General features: G+C 55.3%; 1 protein-coding gene across 1 annotated transcript; it reads right to left on the bottom strand.

Moving 5' to 3' along the window:
• Positions 1 to 165: 165 nt before the first annotated feature.
• On the bottom strand, positions 166 to 12,309 carry LOC129522789 (spidroin-2-like). The gene is made up of 6 exons (XM_055345195.1): positions 10,734 to 12,309; positions 10,291 to 10,324; positions 3,486 to 3,614; positions 2,585 to 2,672; positions 1,221 to 1,318; positions 166 to 544 (listed from the first exon to the last, which is right to left on the bottom strand). The coding sequence occupies exons 1-6, from the start codon at positions 12,307 to 12,309 to the stop codon at positions 166 to 168; spliced, it is 2,304 nt and encodes a 767-aa protein (XP_055201170.1).
• Positions 12,310 to 16,257: the final 3,948 nt, after the last annotated feature.

Consider the following 16,257-nt stretch of genomic DNA (forward strand, 5'->3'; position numbering starts at 1 on the left):
GGGACGGCAGCGGAACCAGCGGGCAGCCCTTGGCTCCGTGCCAGCCGACCCGTCACAGGGCCCCGTCTGCCCTGAATTCGTCCATCCATCCGGAGCCTGTCCTGCGGTCGCCGTCGTATCCAGCGCGCATGGACCTGGCACGGCCGGCGGGGGGACCCGGCGAGGCTAAAGGTCCACAGGGCCCAGGACCTCGCGGCGCTCGAGCTCCTGCAGGCGCCGCTCAAGGGCATCAAGGGCACGTGTGCCCGCGGCCCCGAGAGGGGGTGGCCCGGGTGGGGGCAGCGCGGCAGTCAGCCCCCCAGGGCCCCGCGGGCACCAGGTATCGCCACCACTGGCATTTCCACACTGCTTTTGAGGGGCTCTTCTTACAGATGGACGGTAGGACGGGGCGCACGGGCCCGGCCGCTTCTGCTGTGGGCGGGACACAGGCGCGGCGTCCACACCTGCTCCGCGACACAGGCGCAGCGTCCACACCTGCCCCGAGCCCCGTGAGGCATCATGTAGGCCGGAGGCGGGGCCAGGCCCCAGCCCCGAGGGGAGGGGACTAAGGGCGCAGAGAGCCAGAGGCGGGAGACACAGGCCCCTGACTCCTCTGCGGGAGGCCTGGGCCTGGGCTCCCCCACACGCCCATGGGCGAGGCTGCCTCAGTATCCCCACCACCCCTAGCACGGCTCCTGGGCAGACAGCGGGACAGCTCAGGGCCGAGCCCTGTCATTTCCAGCCTGGCCCGCTGCTGCTACAAGCGGGGTCACCTCCGGGCACCCCAGTTCCCACCTGCCCGAGGACCCTCTGGAAGGGAATTCAAACCATGCGTCTGTGCGAAGCTGGTACTGCAGATCACCTCTAGGGACCCGGGAGGGCACGGCCCTCGGTTCAGGAGCACGACCGCGGGGACACAGGCTCCGGCCTGGGTCCCTGGGAGAGCAGGGTCTGTGCTGGGTGAGGGGGGCCACTGGGCGCCGAGGGCTGGGAGCTGGGAGCAGGCCGGGCCAAGGTGTCTGGCGACGTATGTGCGGGAGGTATCCCCCCCCCCGCCGGCCCCGCGGCCCCAGACACAGGTCAGGGGCCAGGCGCTCCTCCTCGGGGACCGAGCTCCCGGCTGATGTGGGGGGGGGCAGGCGCACATGCTGGGCTGGGAGACCATCAAGGCGTCAGTCCTTGGCCTTGCTGCTGCGGACACAGACCAGGGTGCCCGGGGCAGGACAGGTGGGGCGGCTCACTCAGTGCCGCTGCAGTCGGGGAGGCGGGGGAGGCGACTGGCAGGGCAGAGGCCTGGGGGTCCGGGGGGGAAAGGGCAGGGCGCGGGGTGCGAGGCACCCTGATGGGGGCCGCGGGTACCAGAAAGCCATTCCCCGGGCCAGCAAAGACAGGCGTCCTCACAACTGGTTCCAGCGGCACCTGTGGCTTCCAATGGTGGGGCCTAGGGTGGCAGTGGGGACAAACTAGAGACACTGCCAGTTATTGAGCAGTGAGGCCAACGGTTACAGGGTTTGTGTGGGGCTTCTTGGGTGGATCCCTAGGGACGTAGGTCTGACTTCCAGCATGCTGGGTCCTAGGGACTGTGACCGAGGGGGATGGGGACAGGTCCCCAGGGATGGTGACCGTGGGGGACAGGGACGGGTCTCAGGGATGGCAACCAAGGGGGACAGGTCCAAGTCCCAGGGCTGGTGACCGTGGAGATGGCTCTGGGTTCCAAGGGACGGCGACTGTCAGGGACAGGAACGGGTCCCAGGGACAGTGACCATGGGGAACGGGGCTGGGTCCCAGGGATGGTGACTGTAGGGGGTGCTGGGTCCCCAGGGACGGTGACCAAGGGGGATGGGGCTGGGTCCCCAGGGACGGTGACAGTGGGGGATGGTGACTGTGAGGGACAGGGCTGGATCCCCAGGGATGGTGACTGTGAAGGAGGTGGCCAGAGCCCCAGGGATGGTGACCATCGGGACGGGGCTGGGTCCCCAGGGATGGTGACTGTGAGGGAGGTGGCCGGGGCCCCAGGGACAGTGACCATGGGGGACGGGGATGGGTCCCCAGGGACTGTGACCATAAGGGAGGTGGCTGGAGCCCCAGGGATGGTGACCATGGGGGATAGGTTGGTTTCCAGCTGGTGGCTGCAGGGTTGAGTGTGAGTTGTGTTCTGCTACACACATCACCAACATCACAACATTTCTGTCCTCTGTGTGTGTGTGCGCGTGCGTGTGTATTAATTTTGGCAAGGCTGCTCTCAGCTAAAAATGGTTTATTACGCATTCATGTTACAGGTTTTGGACTCAGTCCTGCGCCCACTTCCAGCCTACTGAACAAGAGCCACACACTTGCCTGAAGCTGGGACGCCACACGTGGCTCCTGTCACGGCAAGGCCCTACATCTCCCCTTCCTGTTGCCTGGCTCTCCGCCACACCTTCCCCGCCTGAGGCCTGCGCTGGGCACAGAGATTGGGAGGCAGACAGCAGCTGGAGGCCCCCCGCTTGCTTGTGGAGAGGTGGGCGCTGGCCTCAGACGAGGCATCCATGTCCACACCTCCGTGGGACCTGCGTGCACGCTTCACTGTGACCAGGACATGTCCCCTGCCACCTGGGGCACCCACCTGCTCTTGCCGCCGCCTCCAGGGAGGGTCTCCGGGACCTTGGGGCATTTTCTTGTCCGTGATGTCCTGTGTCGTCTGCCCCAGGGACCTGGTGGCACATGGACATAGGAATGAATGGGAAATCCCAATATTTTGAACATTCACTCGTGGTGTGTCTTGCTGCAGCTCTGTCCCTAATTCTGGTCCAAGTGAAGGTTGGCTTACCCTGGCTTTTTGTCTTTAGTGAAATGCAGCACTGTGCTTGTTTGAATTGCACCATGGCCTGGGTGGACGGCACGTGCCAGGCTGCATGCTGGTGACTTGGCACAGGGCTGCCGTCAGGTATAAATATCCCCACTGCCTGCAACGGGCGATGACTTCCGTACAAAGTCTAATGGAGAAATGTTTATCATTTAATTAAAGCAGGAGCTATTATAACTCTTTCTCCAAATGTTTGGCATTAGTTATTCCAAAGTGATAGGCATTACCAAAATTATCATAACTCATTTACTTTTTAGCAGATGCTTAATTAAGGCTTTCATGAACCATTATGAGACTAAACTGGGAGAAGTCTGTGTTCACTTGAATAGGTTTTACTAAATTACAAGCTAGAAGGACTTTGAGCAAAATCGATATGGCACTTAAAGCTCTAATTAAAAGGAGAAAAATTAGAAATTTTTTCCCTACCTGCAGCAGCCTTATATATTCAGAGTAATCCTTCACAGACTAAAAAAAATCATCAGGAGTGTTAAGGAAAGTGCCAGAAAGATCTTCAGATCTCACAAAGACTAAAATTGGGACATTTATGTAAACTGACATTTAATGAAATACAGAATCAGCTTGGTTTTGCAGAGTGCTTTCTATTCCGAGGTCAGAAACAGCATCAGAGGGACTCCTGTCTGATGCAGTGGAGCAGGTGCACCACCCGCCGGCTCGCTCTGCCCCTGAGCCCCAGCCACCCGCGAGCCGAGCCGAGAGGCGAGACGCCGCCGCGCCGACCCGCTCCTGCTCGGGCCGCTCCAGCAGCCTCCCATCACCGCGTCCTCGCCGCCTGCCGCAGGAGAAGCGCCAGGGAGAGCCTGGGCCGCGCTACTCGCAGGAGTGCAGGCGGTGAGTTAACCCGCCGGCGCTCCCGCTGGTGTGCCCAGTGTGCCCAGTGTGCCCGATGCTGGGCCCGGAGCATGGCCCCACCGGGCGCCCCGACGTGCAGGAAGGGCAGGCGTGGTCCGGCCCCGGGAAACAAGAGGCTCCTGCCTGAAAGCCCAGCCCAGGGGCGGCTCGACTTGGGCCCGTGGAGCTTGTCTCCTTCCTCCTGACCACACACCTGCGGGGCAGCTGTCACCCCATCCCAGACGAGGAAGCAGAGGCCTTGCGCCCAGGCAGTCATGCACACACACCACCACCCACACCAGGTATCTACGTGTGCAGGGACAGCTGCAGTCCTCTGGGTCACGCGTGTTCCAGGTGAGAAGGGCCTACCTGTAAGGGCGCTGCCGTGTCCACCCAGACAACCCCTAATGGCCATGGCACAGGCCACCGGATGGGAAGGTACCACTGAGGGCTGCGCTCTGTGGTCTTCACGAAGCCTGGAGTCCCGCGGGCACCCAGGCCTCTGGCCTACCTGCCCTGACCTTGACCCTAGCCAGCCCACACATTTGGACGCAGCGCACCTACAGGAGGACTGGAAAGCCGTCCAGACGGATCCCTGCAGGAGATGGATTGGAAAACCCAGGACTTACCAAGGACTCCTCAGGGATGATGAGGTCACGACCTACATGTTTCCCAGCGGCAAGAAATACCCCCTGCTGGCAGCCGACACCAGCAGAAAAGCCAGGAACCCACTCAAAGAAACCTTTAACTTGCCTGCTGAAATAGGACCATAAACAAGATTTATTCCAACATCTTTAACGTGAGAACTTGGTTTCATCGTTTATCAAACACTGAACACTTTAACATTTTACTCGAGACGTTGACTACCTTTAACAATTAGCTGAAAGTGAACTCTTCCTACTGTGCATTCCCAACCCCAGTGTGGGTGTCCTTGCACACCGGCCACCAGAGGGGATCTACAAAGTCACGAGTATGCCTCTATCAGTCTCTTCTTTTTCTTTTTTTTTAGATTTTATTTATCCATGACAGACACAGAGAGAGAGAGGCAGACACAGGCAGAGGGAGAAGCAAGCTCCCTGCAGGGAGCCCGATGTGGGACTTCATCCTGGATCCGGGGTCAGGACCTCAGCCGAAGGCAGACAGACGCTCAACCACTGAGCCCCCCAGGGATCCCAGGCAACCTTTTTGAACTTGGCCATAGTAAATTCTTGCAAAACATGTCTCAAAGGCAAGGCAAACAAAAGAAAAATGAACTGTTGGGACTTCATCAAGATAAAAAAACTTCTGTACAGCAAAGGAAACAGTCGACAAAACCAAAAGTCAACCAACAGAATGGGAGAAGATATTTGCTAATGACAATTCAGATAAAGGGCTAGTATCCAAGATCTATAAAGAACTTATCGGGATCCCTGAGTGGCGCAGCGGTTTGGCGCCTGCCTTTGGCCCAGGGCGTGATCCTGGAGACCCGGGATCGAATCCCATATCGGGCTCCCGGTGCATGGAGCCTGCTTTTCCCTCTGCCTGTGTCTCTGCCTCTTCTCTCTCTCTCTCTGTGACTATCATAAATAAATAAATTAAAAAAAAATAAAAAAAAGAACTTATCAAACTCAACACCCCAAAAAATCCAGTCAAGAAATGAGCAGAATCCTCATATCAGATAAATTAAAGTTTATCCCAAAGCCTGTAGTAAGAGATGAAGAGGGACACTATCTCATACTTAAAGGATCTACCCGACAAGAGGAGCTAACAATCATGAATATTTATGCCCCGAATGTGGGAGCTGCCAAGTATATCAATCAATTAATAACCAAAGTTAAGACATACTTAGATAATAATACACTTAAACTTGCTGACTTGAACACAGAACTTTCTACAATCGACGATATTCTAAGCACAACATCTCCGAAGAAACAAGAGCTTTAAATGATACACTGGACCAGATGGATTTCACAGATATTTACAGAATTTTACATCCAAACGCAACTGAATACACATTCTTCTCAAGTGCACATGGAACTTTCTCCAGAATAGGCCACATACTGGGTCACAAATCAGGGCTTAACCGATACCAAAAGATTGGGATCGTCCCCTGCGTATTTTCAGACCATAATGCTTTGAAACTAGAAATAAATCACAAGAAGAAGTTTGGAAGGACTTCAAATACGTGGAGGTTAAGGACCCTCCTGCTAAAAGATGAAAGGGTCAACAAGGAAATTAGGGAAGAATTAAAAAGATTCATGGAAACTAATGAGAATGAAGATACAACCTTTCAAAATCTTTGAGATGCAGCAAAAGCAGTCCTGAGGGGGAAATACATCGCAATACAAGCATCCATCCAAAAACTGGAAAGTACTCAAATACAAAAGCTAACCTTACACCTCAAGGAGCTGGAGAAAAAACAGCAAATAGATCCTACACCCAGCAGAAGAAGAGAGTTAATAAAGATTCGAGCAGAACTCAATGAAATCGAGACCAGAAGAACTGTGGAACAGATCAACAGAACCAGGAGTTGGTTCTTTGAAAGAATTAATAAGATAGATAAACCATTAGCCAGCCTTATTAAAAAGAAGAGAGAAAAGAATCAAATTAATAAAATCATGAACGACAAAGGAGAGATCACCACCAACACCAAGGAAATACAAACTATTTGAAAAACATATTATTAGCAGCTATACACCAATAAATTAGGCAATCTAGAAGAAATGGACACATTCCTGGAAAGCCACAAACTACCAAAACTGGAGCAGGAAGAAATAGAAAACCTGAACAGGCTGATAACCAGGGAGGAAATTGAAGCAGTCATCAAAAACCTCCCAAGAAACAAAAGTCCAGGGCCAGATGGCTTCCCAGGGGAATTCTATCAAACGTTTAAAGAAGAAACCATACCTATTCTACTAAAGCTGTTTGGAAAGATGGAAAGAGATGGAGTACTTCCAAACTCGTTCTATGAGGCCAGCATCACCTTAATTCCAAAACCAGACAAAGACCCCACCAAAAAGGAGAATTATAGACCAATATCCCTGATGAACATGGATGCAAAAATTCTCAACAAGATACTAGCCAATAGGATCCAACAGTACATTAAGAAGATTATTCACCATGACCAAGTGGGATTTATCCCCGGGATGCAAGGCTGGTTCAACACTCGGAAAGCAATCAATGTGATAGATCATATCAACAAGAGAAAAACCAAGAACCATATGATCCTCTCAAGAGATGCAGAGAAAGCATTTGACAAAATACAGCATCCATTCCTGATCAAAACTCTTGAGAGTGTAGGGATTGAGGGAACATTCCTCAGCATCTTAAAAACCATCTACGAAAAGCCCACAGCAAATATCATTCTCAATGGGGAAACACTGGGAGCCTTTCCCCTAAGATCAGGAACACGACAGGGATGTCCACTCTCACCACTGCTATTCACCATAGTACTAGAAGTCCTGGCCTCAGCAATCAGGCAACAAAAAGAAATAAAAGGCATTCAAATTGGCAAAGAAGAAGTCAAACTCTCCCTCTTCGCAGATGACATGATACTCTACATAGAAAACCCAAAAGCCTCCACCCCAAGATTGCTAGAACTCACAGAGCAATTTGGCAGTGTGGCAGGATACAAAACCAATGCCCAGAAGTCAGTGGCATTTCTATACACTGAGACTGAAGAAAGAGAAATTAAGTAGTTAATCCCATTTACAATCGCACCTGAAAGCATAAGATACCTAGGAATAGACCTAACCAAAGAGGTAAAGGATCTATACCCTAAAAACTACAGAACACTTCTGAAAGAAATTGAGGAAGACACAAAGAGATGGAAAAATATTCCATGCTCATGGATTGGAAGAATTAATACCGTGAAAATGTCAATGTTACCCAGGGCAATGTACACATGTAATGCAATCCCTATCAAAATACCATGGACTTTCTTCAGAGAGTTGGAACAAATTATCTTAAGATTTGTGTGGAATCAGAAAGACCCCGAATAGCCAGGGGAATATTGAAAAAGAAAACCATCACAATGCCAGATTTCAGGTTATACTACTAAGCTGTGCTCATCAAGACAGTGTGGTACTGGCACAAAAACAGACACATAGATCAATGGAACAGAATAGAGAACCCAGAAGTGGACCCTCAACTTTTTTAAAAAAAATTTATTTACTTATGAGAGATACAGAGAAAGAGAGAGAGAGAGAGAGGCAGAGACACAGGCAGAAGGGGAAGCAGGCTCCATGCAGGGAGCCCAATGTGGGACTCGATCCCGGGACTCCAGGATCAGGTCCTGGGCCCAAGGCAGTGCTAAACCGCTGAGCCATCCAGGGATCCTGACCCTCAACTTTATGGTCAACTAATATTCGACAAAGGAGGAAAGACGATCCACTGGAAGAAAGACAGTCTCTTCAATAAATGGTGCTGGGAAAATTGGACATCCACATGCAGAAGAATGAAACTAGACCACTCTCTTGCACCAGACACAAAGATAAACTCAAAATGGATGAAAGATCTAAATGTGAGACAAGATTCCATCAAAATCCTAGAGGAGAACACAGGCAACACCCTTTTTGAACTTGGCCACAGCAACTTCTTGCAAGATACATCCATGAAGGCAAGAGAAACAAAAGCAAAAGTGAAGTATTGGGACTTCATCAAGATAAGAAACTTCACCAAAGCAAAAGAAACAGTCAAAACTAAAAGACAACCTACAGAACGGGAGAAGATATTTGCAAATGACCTCTCAGATAAAGGGCTAGTTTCCAAGATCTATAAAGAACTTATTAAATTCAACACCCAAGAAACTAACAATCCAATCATGAAATGGGCAAAAGACATGAACAGGAATCTCACAGAGGAAGACATAGACATGGCCAACAGGCACATGAGAAAATGCTCTGCATCACTTGCCATCAGGGAAATACAAATCAAAACCACCATGAGATCCCGCCTCACACCAGTGAGAATGGGGAAAATTAACAAGGCAGGAAACCACAAATGTTGGAGAGGATGCGGAGAAAGGGGAACCCTCTTGCACTGTTGGTGGGAATGTGACCTGGTGCAGCCACTCTGGAAAACTGTGTGGAGGTTCCTCAAAGAGTTAAAAATAGACCTGCCCTACGACCCAGCAGTTGCACTGCTGGGGATTTACCCCAAAGATACAGATGCAGTAAAACGCCGGGACACCTGCATCCCGATGTTTCTAGCAGCAATGTCCACAATAGCCACACTGTGGAAGGAGCCTCGGTGTCCATCGACAGATGATGGATAAAGAAGATGTGGTTTATGTATACAGTGGAATATTCCTCAGGCATTAGAAATGATGAATACCCACCATTTGCTTGAATGTGGTTGGAACTGGAGGGTATGATGCTGAGGGAAGTCAGTCCATTGGAGAAGGACAATCATCACATGGTTTCACTCATCTGGAATATAAGAAATAGTGAAAGGGATTAAAGGGGAAAGGAGGGAGAATGAGTGGGAAAAATTAGAGAGGGAGACAAATCATGAGAAAATCCTAACTCTGGGAAATGAACAAGAGGTCGCAGAAGGAGAGGTGGGCGGGGGCAGGGGGTGACTGGGTGATGGGTACTGAGGGGGGCACTTGACAGAATGAGCACTGGGTGTTATACCATATGTTGGCAAGTTGAATTTATTTATTTTTTTAAATTTTTTATTTATTTATGATAGTCTCAGAGAGAGAGAGAGAGAGGCAGAGACACAGGCAGAGGGAGAAGCAGGCTCCATGCACCGGGAGCCCGATGTGGGACTCGATCCCGGGTCTCCAGGATCACACCCTGGGCCAAAGGCAGGCACCAAACCGCTGTGCCACCCAGGGATCCCGGCAAGTTGAATTTAAAGAAAATATCTTAAAAATTAAAAGTGTCATAAAAAGGAATAAACTACATGTGCTAGAATATCCCTTTACATTCTATACCATTATGTACTAAGGTACCATCCACATATAGCTGTAGAATATGCCTTCTATTCCATATATTCCTAGGGAATCTTACTCCCAATAGGGCTGGGCCTGGCTTGTTTTCTTTACCATGGCCCTGAGTGCTATGGCCTGTCCGGGAAAGTACTCAGTGAGTATGGTTTTTTTTTGTTTGTTTTGTTTTTGTTTTTGTTTGTTTTTTTAGAGATTTATTTATTCATGAGAAACACAGAGGTAGAGACACAGGCAGAGGGAGAAGCAGGCTCCCTGTAGGGAGCCTGACGGGGACTAGATCTCGGGACCCTGGGGTCACGACCTGAGCTGAAGGCAGAGGTTCAACTGCTGAGCCACCCAGGCTCTCAGTGAGTACGTATTAAAGGGATGACTGTCTAATGGATGAATAACCAAGAATCGACCTAACAGAGAATGCACCGGACTTTTATGGAGTCTGTTAAACTCTACTGAACAACAACAGAGATGAGGACAAATGGGGAGATACATATTTTTGGATGTGATGCAACACCGTAAACCCGTCAGCAGTAGTCAAGTGTGTTCTTTGCAATCCAGATAAAATCCCCAGCTAGAATTTTAGGTAAACTCAAAAATACCATGTGAAATTTATATGAAAAATGAACATTTATGAATAGGCAAATCAGTTTTAAAATGCAAAGCAAAAGAGGGACTCTCCTTACCTCACCGTGGAACGTTGCACAAAGCGGGACTGACCGGGGCTGTGAGGATGAGCGCAGAACACATCAGCGCATGGCAGGCGCACCGAGACTCCATCCTCCGAAGACGACTTACCACGACCTCCCCAAAGGGCAGATTTTTTTTTTTTAAAGGTCGAGATTGAGAAACTCGCTCATTATAGGGAGAAAACTCTGAAGCCAGATCCTCAGTCTCATCAGCAGACCTGGGTTTTCACGAGACTGAACACTCCATGAGCAGGTGAAACCGAAAAGTAAGAGAAGAGCGTGCAAGCTCTGAGCTCCGGGAATGGACGCGCGCCAGCTGGCCGTGACCCGGGCACAAGGGCGAGCGCGTGCCCCCTGGGCCCCCGGGGCAGGGCTCCAGGCCGGCGCAGATGCACCCAGATGTCTCCGGACCCAGCTTCCCTGGGCCCGCGGGCACAAGCCGCACCCCTGCCGCCGAGCCCGGAGCCCGAGGCCGCGTCCCCTGGAGCCTCCCCAAGCAGCTCTGCCCACAGGGGCCAGGCCGCCTCGTCCGCCTGCGAAGGCCCCTGCGCCCGCGGGCCCTGGGGCCGGGAGCACCTGCAGGCGTTCCCAGCCCTGGGGAGACGCCGAGGCCCGAGGCTCCCACGCCCGAGCTCAGGTGGCCCCTCGCGCCGGCCGGGACCCAGCTCCCAGGTCCCCGGAGTCCTTCGGAGGCGCGCACGCAGCCCCGCAGACCTCCCCTGGGAGACAGGCCGGGCACCGCCGCCCCCCCAGTCACTTGCGTGGAGCGCGTGGCCCCGGGGACCCCGCAGCTCCAGGCTGCAGCCGCCAGGGGCCCCGTCCGGCGGGGGGTGGGGGGTGGGGGAGGGGGCGAACCGAGGGCGGGGCCGTGGGGGGGGAGGACTGGGGGCGAGAGGGGGCGGGGGGCGGGGCGGGGGAGGGGGAGCCCCAGTGCCCTGTTTGCGGTGCCCTGGTCCGCGGTGCCGGGTCTGCGGTGCCCGATCCGCGGTGCCCTGGTCCGCGGTGCCCTGGTCCGCGGTGCCCTGGTCCGCGGTGCCCTGGTCTGCGGTGCCCGGTCCGCGGCGCCCGGTTCGCGGTGCCCGGTCTGCGGTGCCCTGGTCCGCGGTGCCCTGGTCCGCGGCGCCCGGTTCGCGGCGCCCGGTCTGCGGTGCCCTGGTCTGTGGTGCCCGGTCTGCGGTGCCCTGGTCCGCGGCGCCCGGTTCGCGGTGCCCGGTTCGCGGTGCCCTGGTCCGCGGTGCCCTGGTCTGCGGTGCCCTGGTCTGCGGTGCCCTGGTCCGCGGCGCCCGGTCTGCGGTGCCCTGGTCCGCGGTGCCCTGGTCTGCGGTGCCCGGTCTGCGGTGCCCTGGTCTGCGGTGCCCGGTCTGCGGTGTCCTGGTCTGCGGTGCCCTGGTCTGCGGTGCACTGGTCCGCGGTGCCCTGGTCCGCGGTGCCCTGGTCTGCGGTGCCCTGGTCTGCGGTGCCCGGTCTGCGGTGCCCTGGTCCGCGGTGCCCTGGTCCGCGGTGCCCTGGTCTGCGGTGCCCGGTCTGCGGTGCCCTGGTCCGCGGTGCCCTGGTCTGCGGTGCCCGGTCTGCGGTGCCCTGGTCCGCGGTGCCCTGGTCTGCGGTGCCCGGTCTGCGGTGCCCTGGTCCGCGGTGCCCTGGTCCGCGGTGCCCTGGTCTGCGGTGCCCGGTCTGCGGTGCCCTGGTCCGCGGTGCCCTGGTCTGCGGTGCCCTGGTCCCCGGCGCCCGGTTCGCGGTGCCCGGTCTGCGGTGCCCTGCGACGCCGCACGCCTCCTGCGCGCCCGAGGCCCGGTGCCCGCGTGGCCGCTCCGTGCCCCCAGCTCAGCCGTGGCGGGCGCGGCCCCAAGCAGACTCCGAGCGGACCCGGCGCTGGCCCGACCCGACGCGGCCGCGGAGCTGCGGCAGGAGCGGGGCGACCTCGGGGCCGCGCCTGGTGCTGTCGGGCGGACGCAGGGCGCCGCGGGCTCGGGATGCGGCTGCGGAGGGCGCGGGGTCCCGGCCTCCTGTGTCCGCCCGTCCATGGCCGCAGGTGCTGCGACGTCAAGGAGGACGCCCTAAGGGCGGGTTATGGCCACGCTGACCCGGCCTCGCGGGGGAGCCCTCGCCCCCAGGGCCCCGGGGCACGGCCTGGGCGGCAGGACGAGGCTGCGCTTGGCCCCGGGGGCGGCACGCATGGGAGGAGGCGGCCCCGCGGGAGGACGCAGCTGCCCGCGGCGGGAGGGATGCGCTGCCCGCGGTGCCCACGCTGGGCCCGGCACCGAGGCCTGTGGCCTCGCGACCCGCAGACGCGCTGCGGCGGTGCGGACCCCGCGGGCCGGGCGGGACGTGCACCCGAGAACGGTCTGTGGGCCGCGGGGGCGGCTGCCGCCTGGCCTGGTGGAGCCAGAGGCGGTGGCTGGGGTTGCAGAGACTTAAAATATGCTCATTCGTGATGAGAAGATCCCGAATTAAAACACTGGGGTGCATTGTGCAAGCTGACAGTGGACTCTCCCTCGGTGTGATTTAGAAATAGGTCTGGGGTCCCATCTGTGCGGTGGTTTGGAAAAGGCAGAAAAATGCAGTAAAGTAATTTTAGCCAAATGAACCACCGGGGAGTTCGTGCCCTGGAGACGCTCGGTGCTCTGGCCCCGGGGCCCTCAGTGGTCTTTGAGAAGCCCGCAGCTCGGCCGTCGCTCCCTGGCTTGGACCGGCCTCCTTCTGATGGGTAGAGTCACACAAAAGCGGTGTTTCAGTTGCATTGAATTGGATGCTGCAAGTCAGCGTGGGCTATTTGGGGTGGATATCCACGCTCTGGTCCAGTTCAGGTGTCCGTCTAGGGCAGGAAGAAACCTGACATTCTGGTTTTGTATTCAGCACCTTATGTGCGGGCAGATTGGCGCAGCTTTGGTGGGGTGAAGGCCCCCCACACCTGCCCAATGCTACGAACCACATTGTGTGGGGGCCTGTGGCAAAGAGGGATTCTCAAAGATACTGATTCTGCTTCTGAGATGTACATTTTAAGAAATCACCCGTGCGCTCCTTGGAGAAACGGCCGATCCCAGCTCTGGGGCATAGAAAGGATGAGATTCGCCTGCATGTGGAGCTTGCAGAGAGCAAGGAGGCACCCAAAGACGCTGCACGCCCGAGGGACCCAGGGGCCAGCTGGAAGGGGCGGCTGTCGGCCCAAGGAAAGTACACGAGTCCATAAGGAGGCAAGAGAGATGGGAGGGAGAGACAGAGAGCACTCGCCTACCCCCATGGAGGCGACCATCAAACCCAGTCCTCCTGGAAAGCTGGCGACCACCAGGAATGTTGGAAGCATCACCTCCTTCTTAGGAGGAGCTGTGGTCGCCCTCAGGTGACGGGGACAGGAAGGCCTGGCAGGTACTGTGGGAGGGGGGTGGAGTAGGAAAAGGAGCGAGTGTGGCACCCACCCCTGGTGTCCACGCACCCCAGTTCCGGAGAGCATCACCAACGGTGGGAGCAATCCGCAGAGTGCTCTAGGGACAGAATGCCCGCAGGCGCCAAGTGTCACCAGAGTCACACACTGACCCCAGAGACGGGACCTTCCCCTGGCCCCAGGAAGGCGGGCTCAAAAGAGAGCAAACAGCGGCCTCCCAGGGAACGCGGGCCACTCCCAGGACAACTGACCCATTTCTCCAGAGTGGATGCCGAAGAGACACGGCCTAATGCAGGTGTAACCACCACTGGGATGCTGGTTGGAAGGGCGTCTCTGGGGCAGCTGGGGGACACGCCTGTGGGTGGGGCAGCAGGTGGACAGCTGCTCCTCATGGCCACTCCTGCCCACGCCCACATCCCTCGGGTCATGGCGTCGGAGACAGTCTGTGTGGTCACTCCAGGTCAAGGAATTCCTCCCGGTACGGGGCTGAGGAAGACGGTGACTTTATCCCCCGAGGATGCCCAGGTTTGGAGAACTCAAGTGGCCGGGTCACAAGGCTCATGTGACATTGAAGTGATTCATAAAAATGTGTGCTAAACACACGCACAAACAAAACCAGCTGAGATAACAGATGGGCAAAGGACTCGAGTAGCTGTTTGTCCAAAGGAGGCACAGAGATCGGGCTCCACTCCAGCAGGGGCCTGACCTGCCGCCCCCTGGGCTGCGGCTCTCCCGCAGCGGGAAGAACACGGGTGCTTCTGTTCTCCATTGGCTGGAACCGAGGAAAGGACTCCTTGGTGCACAAGGACCCCATCTTCCAGGACGCAGCCCTGGGCTCTGAGGAGACAGAATGTTTCTGTCTGCGGCCCAGAGTCTGCTGGGCTTCTCCAGACATTTGCAGAGACTTCCAGGAGCTCCACTGCTAACCACACACGGGGTGTCCCCCACCTGCTCCACATTGGTTCCTCCCTCGAGCCCTGGCCTGCTCCTTCCTGACCGCTCCTGGCAGGCCCCTGGCACTCTGCACTCCAGCTGGATGGCCCTACGAGGAGCCAGAGGGCCCCTCACAGGGGCCACAGCACCAACCCCCCAACACAAGCCACTTTGCATATCAGTGATTTTGAGCTGAAGACAAATGAGAAGGAGCAGCTCTCTATACCTGCCCCCTCCCATTTGCCTAAAACCAGGGCATCAATCCCATCTGTAAAGGCATCCCCCTCTGTCCCCGACCAGCAAGAGGAGGGCAGGTGCTAGACCCTCACTCACACGAGCAGATACACTGGTCCTGAATAACTGTACCCTCACTAGTTCTCCAATGTCTACCATCCCTGGTTTGCTGCCCCTAAAAGCCTAACCCCCTTCCTCTGGGTTGTGACCTCACTACAAGATGTTTGTTCTTTGTTCAGATGTGCGTGAGCCCAGACTCCAACACCCCTAGCTGCACCTGGGAACCTCTCCTGTCAGGGTCGCCATCTACCTGCTAATGGTCTCTGCTGTTTTTGGGTGTCACTCTATTTTCCTTGGGTGAACCTCCAGGGCCCCCGCCCAGAACCCAGGGGGCCAAGGAGAAGCTTCCCAACCTCCCCTACATCCTCAGCAAGCACCTTATAAATGCCCGGGATCCCCCTGTGCAGTGTTGGGGAAGTATGAGCATGAAGACCAAGTCTGTCCCGCAGGGTCCTCAACCTGGTCTAGGCTCAACCTGTGCACGGCTAGCCCCATGTGGCATATTTGGCATAGTTCCATCCTCCACCGTTGGGCTGTGGTCTCTCTGAGGTCTCACAGGAGGTCTCTGAGACCTCCTTCCCAGACTCCCGTGTATCACCAGGCCGACAGAGTGGGAATGGGAGAGCTGATGAACACAAAGGCAACTCTCAGCAAGCTGAGAGAGGGAAAACATACGGCAAATGCAGGACTGAATCCCACCTGCTCCAGCCATGCTCCCAAGGATCTCCAACATGTTGGGAGCTCCAACATGGCTCAGCTGCAGATGGTCTGCCTTGTGTGGGATCCTTGGGAGCATCTCATGGCTTCCCTCTCATTCTGTCACTGAAACAGAACTGCCTCCCTGAACCCCTTTTCAATGTTGATTAGTAATTTTGTTAATAAATGTACAGTTTGCCCTAATTGAAAATGGTATGTGCATAGGTAAGATCTCTCTTACTATCCACAAGAAAAGAGAGAATACATACTAAAAACATGAGTATCTGAAAGAGTTTCTTGTTTTTTGGGTTTTTTTTTGGTTTTTTTTTTGGGGGGGGGAGTAAACGATTTTCCAGTTTGGCAACTTGGGCACTTTATTTGCCGTTAGAAATTCCTTTTAGCCACACTCACAACAGAAGGCTGCTGAGAGCTTTGTAGACTAGAAAACCAGAAGCCGTCCTCTCGCTGCATCCTCAGAAGTGTCTCTTCAGAGCCTGGGTCCACAGCTAGACCCAGCGTCAGCCCAAGTCCTTGGGAAGAGCAGCAGTATTTGGATCCGCTCTTCATCTTGGCTGAGCATCTTCCAAAAGTCAAGGCCTCTGTCATCTCTAGACTGGAGGCTGTAGCTGTGACTTACCTTTTCCTAAATTCTACTTTACCCTTGTGC

Source organism: Nyctereutes procyonoides, unplaced genomic scaffold (genome assembly GCF_905146905.1).
Source record: "Nyctereutes procyonoides isolate TBG_1078 unplaced genomic scaffold, NYPRO_anot_genome, whole genome shotgun sequence".
In the NCBI taxonomy this organism is placed as follows: Eukaryota; Metazoa; Chordata; class Mammalia; order Carnivora; family Canidae; genus Nyctereutes; species Nyctereutes procyonoides.